Here is a 5543-nt window from a genome sequence, read left to right on the forward strand (position 1 = left end):
TTTACATCGACCTTGAACCTCACCATAACCCTAACAATAACTACCTTTCTGTTATTTGCGTGTTTTCCTGTGGAAAGTGAGCCGAGAGAGGTAGTCACTTGTTTGAGATCACTCAGGTAGTGCTTGCCAGGACAAGGCAGCCTCTGAACCCCTTGGGCCCACACTTTCAGCCACCATGCCTACCTCTTGTCCCTAGCGATGACTTGGGCTACCATCAGGGTGGCCAAGCATCTCCAAGGTTCAGGGAGCATGGAGGAGGGGTGCTCTCTGTGCTAAATCCTGGAAGGCCCCGCCCCAGGCAGACCTCATTTCCAACTGTTGCTCTTCAGTTCTCAGCACATGCTGGGCCACCTTATAGGAGGGATTTATTTGTAACAAAATGATACTACTTCTTAAATTTTGAACCTCCAATTAGATAAAGTAGAAAGAAAGGGAATTTCCTTAGAAACTCAGGAAAACTCAGATAAGAAGTGAAGAAAATTCATAGTGATCCTCGTGCTAACCTCAGCCAGCCTGGTGGCCTGCCCCCAGCCTAAGAGGAGTCAGCAATGCTCAACTTGCCTTGCCCTCTCTTCCCTGGACTGTGGCCTCCAGCGAGCTGGACCTTCTTTGTTTTCCTGCCAGCTAGGCCCCCGTGCCCCATACCCTGGACAGTCAACACTCAAGTGTCCACTGTGACATGTTCGTCCTTCTTTCTTTCTCCATCTGGATCCTGGCACTTGTTCCCCTCTTCTCAGCTCTGGATCTGGCCAAGATAGCGCCCTGCCTGGACTCCCTTACTCTCCTCCCTCAATGTTCCAAAACATTCTCTGAATTTCTGCCAAAATCTTTCTGAAATACAACCACAACCCTAGGTATGATTCCTACCAACAGGGACTTAATCCCACCAAAAGCTGAGTCCATACCTGCCTGACCAGGAAATACTACAAGTTAGGTTCCCCCACCATAACCCTCCATCGATCCTGTGCTCTTCCCACACACACCCTCTGTGGATCCTGTGCTTCTCTCCCCCATGGCTCCTCCTTCCCCATGCACTGAGCCCACCCAGGCACCTGCCTGGGCCAAGCATGGCAGGTCTCCAGGTCAAGCCTCATTCATCACCTGTAGCAATCCCCATCACCTGCTAAGCCATGAGTAATGATATAATCAGAGTAGTTGCAACAGAGGAGGAAGAGAGTAATAAGAGCATGCAGTGAAGCCTAGATTTTAAGAAAGTAGATTTCAGGGATCACAGAAAATATTGAAGGACCTCATGAACTTAGAATCTGCATGGGACAATCAGGTCACTGCAGTTGATTTCATGTAAGGACTCCAAATGTCCAAGTCAGTGGTAGGAACATGAAGGGGAGGTCCTCCTAGAACAAGGCTAAGTAGAGAGAAGGCAGACCAGATGAGCACAACCAGTGTCAAAACAGCCTCTTGGAACTTCTCCCTCACCAGAGCTCTGAAGGGGATGGCAGCTGTGAGCTTGGTCAGTTCCGGGGCATGCTTTCATTTTATTTGAGTGGGAGTCATCCTCCACCACCAGAAACAAAAGCAAAACTTTTATTAGAGCTAAATGAGAGAAATAAAGTGCTGTGGGTGTACGGCATCCCAACTTTGTCATTCCTCTTATATTTTCCATAGAGTTGTATGTTTGTTGCACATTATTTAAACTAAATTCCACTTGGACTTTTTATAGCAACACCAGATGCAGGAGAAGATCCCAAAGTTACCCGAGCTAAATTCTTTATCCGAGACCTATTTTTGGTAAGCAATTTCATTCTTTGTTTCTCTACCACCTTAGAGTTATAGTGTTCTTTGCAATTTACATATTACTTAACTTTTCGAGATCTCATTTAATCTCCCCCAAATTATGAGAGATGAGGGAAGGTGTTGTTGCTTCCTCTCACCGCTGAGCATGCTGAGGTTCAGAGAGTTTAGGCTTCTCGCCTCAGGTCACACAGCTTCCAAGCTGGGAGCACAACACTCTTCCCACTGGGCACAGGGCCCCTGGGAATGGCACTGAGATGAGCCAGACTGTATTCACTTGTTGCATTTTCCAAGAGACTTTGAACAGACTCTCCCTTTATTCACCACTAGGAGGCTAATTCAGACTTTAGACAAATTCAGATCTCTCTTTACTTTTTATTTCGAGATGATTTCAAACTTACATAGAGTGAAAGACCTATACAATTAACTCCCAGATACTCTTCACCCAAATTGGCCAGTTGGTAAAATTTTGCCAAATTTTCTTTATCTATCCATCCATCCATCCGTCCATTTTCTCTTGAATAACCATCCTTTTAAGAGAATATTCTCTTAAAAACTGTGAGTTTTTACTAGCTTGAAACTAGTAGATGACACAACACCACAACACCCAAGGGCATTTTCCCAGGAATGCCCAAACAGCACGGGACCCGTGGACTGCGGGCTTCTGGAGAGGTGACAGTCAGCCCCATCGCAGTGGGGATGGTCCACAGTGTGCCAGGCATTTCCATGGGGATCAGGTGCCAGCCTGACTCCGCTGGGGAATCTCTTTCTCTACCTTCTTCCTACCACGGCCCCTGTTGGTTGCCGCCTGAATCCTATACTGAGTGAGGAAGTTAAAGTGGGACGAAAATCAAGTGCCCGAGTGAGTTCTGAGGAGCAGTGCTTCCCCGGAGTTTACCCAGTAGCAGGGGGAAGGGCTCTGCAGTGAGGAAGTCCGGGAAATGCTGTGAAACTGAGGCAGGTTTCTCTGTTGTCCGACTGTCTAGAACCTGTCTAGATTAGCCTGTGATAACGGGCTCCTTTTTTGAGGAGCATCTTGCAAAACCATAAAAATAGAAAAACACATAAAAAGTGTTCCAGAAAAATGCTGTTCTAATGACAACTGAAAGTTAATTAAGTGTGCACATTAGGTATTTAAAGATCAGAAACGGGGATCCCTGGGTGGCGCAGCGGTTTGGCGCCTGCCTTTGCCCCAGGGCACGATCCTGGAGACCCGGGATCGAATCCCACATCGGGCTCCCGGTGCATGGAGCCTGCTTCTCCCTCTGCCTGTGTCTCTGCGCCTCTCTCTCTCTCTCTGTGACTATCATAAATAAATAAAAATTAAAAAAAATAAAGATCAGAAATGGAGTCGCCCCTCCCAAAATGAGTGGCCCTGCCACCACCATTTGGGTGCTGGGAGAGACCTTTTACACTCTGACAGTGGACGAAATCTGGTTTATATTCAGTTTGCAAGTCAGGGGTTACTGCCTTACATTCTTCATGGTGGAATTTGCCCGGGTCAGTGTGTCGTCTGAGGAGTTCTGAGCTGGAACCTCACACCCCAGACTTAGAAGGCAGCAGGGTGGGTTCTTGATCAGTAACTGATATTGGTCAATGGTTATTGATCAGTATTGAATCTGGACAGGAGCAGATTTGGGCAGCACAATATCTTTACTGACAGAGGGCCCCGAGATGGGGTGGGGATTAAAGGCTGTAAATGGAGAGGGGGGGATGTGGGGGCGCCTGGCCGGAAGTGGAGGGGGGCTTGGGCCGAGAGGGGTAGGGGTAATGGGAAGAGCCGTCGAGTAAGGAAGGGCCACATACTGTGAGCTGTCTCCTTGACTGTCCTCACACGAGGAGGACGCTGAGCACCAGGCCCGCCGAGTCAGGGTCACTTCCTCCCACGTCGGAGAGCCCCAGCTCATTCCCAGAGCGGGAGGAACCCAGGATGGAGGCAGCCAGGGGCCAGCAGGAGGGGGCCAGGCCGTCAGCAGGCCAGGGGCCTCCGGGGCAGCGTCACCAGAGCTTTCACAGCAGCAGGTTTAAGCAGCAGAGCAGGAGGTGGGCCTGTGTCTTGATGCCCTGGCATCTGACCGAAGCCTGTATGTTTTCACTGGGCTTCTCATCCCGGTATTTTATGAGCACCCCCTCCATTTTCTTTTACCTTGAACATCATCTCAGAGAGAGCCTCAGAGACGGGCAGCGGCCCCGCGAGCTAGTCTGAAACGGGCGTTTCCCTCGACAAGCTTATTTCTGTCATTTAAAATGAAAATGTTTAGAAATGGTAGAAAATGTCTCGTGTGCTTAAAGACAAGCAAACTGCAACAACCTTTGTAATGACTCTGCCTTACGTTCTTTTGCTCCAGGCAGGGACACACTGGCCAGATGGTTCCAGAAGAAAGCCTAATTCTTACCCATGATGCCCTTCCTCCCTGTGTGCCAGTTATTCCACTCAGTGCTTAGGGCTACAGATACCCGACCTGCCCGTTCCCGTGGCCATGAGTCTTTTAAAACTTGTAATTGCTCAGGAGAAGCTGAACTATTGCCAAAACTGAGTCTGTCCTGCCGGGAGGAGTTTCCTAACCTGATGAACATCTTTAGACAGAGAGGCAGGGGTCTGTCTCGGTTTCTCTCCAACAGCTGGTTCCCAAGATGCTTTGCAGGAAAAGGGGTTGGGTGAAGGGGACAAGGAGGACATCCAGGGACCCCTGTGGGCATCTGTGAAGAAAGCTCCACGTGACCTCTGCATCTGCAGTCGGGGGCAGCCATAACAAAGCGCCACAGGCTGGGGTGGAGGCTGACAGTTCTGGAGGCTAGAAGGGGAGGTCAAGGTGTCAGCAGGGTTGGCTTCTCCTGAGGCCTCTCTCTTTGGCTTGTCAGTGTTCACCTTCTCCTTCTGCCTTCATGCTGTGTCTCCACGTGCCCTTCCCTCTGTGTGTGTCCCAATCTCCTCCTGGCCTGTGAGGACACCCAGGTTACTGGATTCAGGGCCGCCCACATGACCACGTTTTCACTTAATTCTTTCAAAAGAGATCCCACCCCCAAATAGTCACATTCAGAGGCGCTGGGGGTTAGGACTTCAACATATGAAGTTGAAGTGGGGAGGACACAGTCTGGCCCATGACAGCCTCTCTCCACATTGCCCTCCTTAGCTTCCCGGTGCACATGAGCATGTCACTCCAACATGGCCTTAGGAATCATGACCAATCATGCTTTTTCTCCTCTGGGAGAAAAGCCACAAACCTCCCGGTGCTAACCAGAGGACATCTCCAGAGAACACTCATGTTCTGTGTGGAGAAGGAGGCAGTATGGCTGATGTGCGATCCACATAGAATGACTAGTCATATGTGGATACTTAAATTTAATATTCAAATTAAAAGTCCATCTCCATTGCATCAGCTAGTGATAGTGGCTCCCCTATTGGCAGGGTGAATATAGAACATTTCCATTATTGCAGAAAGTTCCATTTGATAGCAGTGGTTTAGGACTGACATTCATTTCTGGAAAATTCTACCCTCATTTCTCTCAGTGGCTATGTATGTCCTATCTCAGCTGAACTCTAAGCTGCTGTGGGCAGAGGTAAGTGTGAGACTGACTTTCCAGCAGTGCTCAGTATTTAAACAGCCCCGACAGCTAAGTGTTCCTGTGTCAAACGAACCACAACCCCAGATCCTCCTCCTTGATCAAAGTGTTGCCTAAATTCTTCTCCAAGGATGAGTGGGGTGGCAGCAGCGTTCCCACCCTGTGGTGGCCAGAACCCCACAGCACAAACAGCTTTTTTTTTTTTTTTTTTTTTTTTTTTTTTGCAG

The 5543-nt window shown here is 49.0% G+C and overlaps 1 protein-coding gene across 9 annotated transcripts in view; it reads left to right on the forward strand.

Annotated features, from left to right (window-relative positions):
* Positions 1–5543, forward strand: part of GNAL (G protein subunit alpha L) — a 143682-nt gene that overhangs the window by 136180 nt on the left and 1959 nt on the right. For all 9 annotated transcript variants that reach the window (XM_038543886.1, XM_038543888.1, XM_038543887.1 and 6 more), the window contains one exon: positions 1682–1749. In XM_038543886.1, the coding sequence (XP_038399814.1) occupies positions 1682–1749 (68 nt within the window). The remainder of the gene's footprint in view (positions 1–1681; positions 1750–5543) is intronic.

This window comes from Canis lupus, chromosome 7, assembly GCF_011100685.1.
Source record: "Canis lupus familiaris isolate Mischka breed German Shepherd chromosome 7, alternate assembly UU_Cfam_GSD_1.0, whole genome shotgun sequence".
Taxonomy (NCBI): Eukaryota; Metazoa; Chordata; class Mammalia; order Carnivora; family Canidae; genus Canis; species Canis lupus.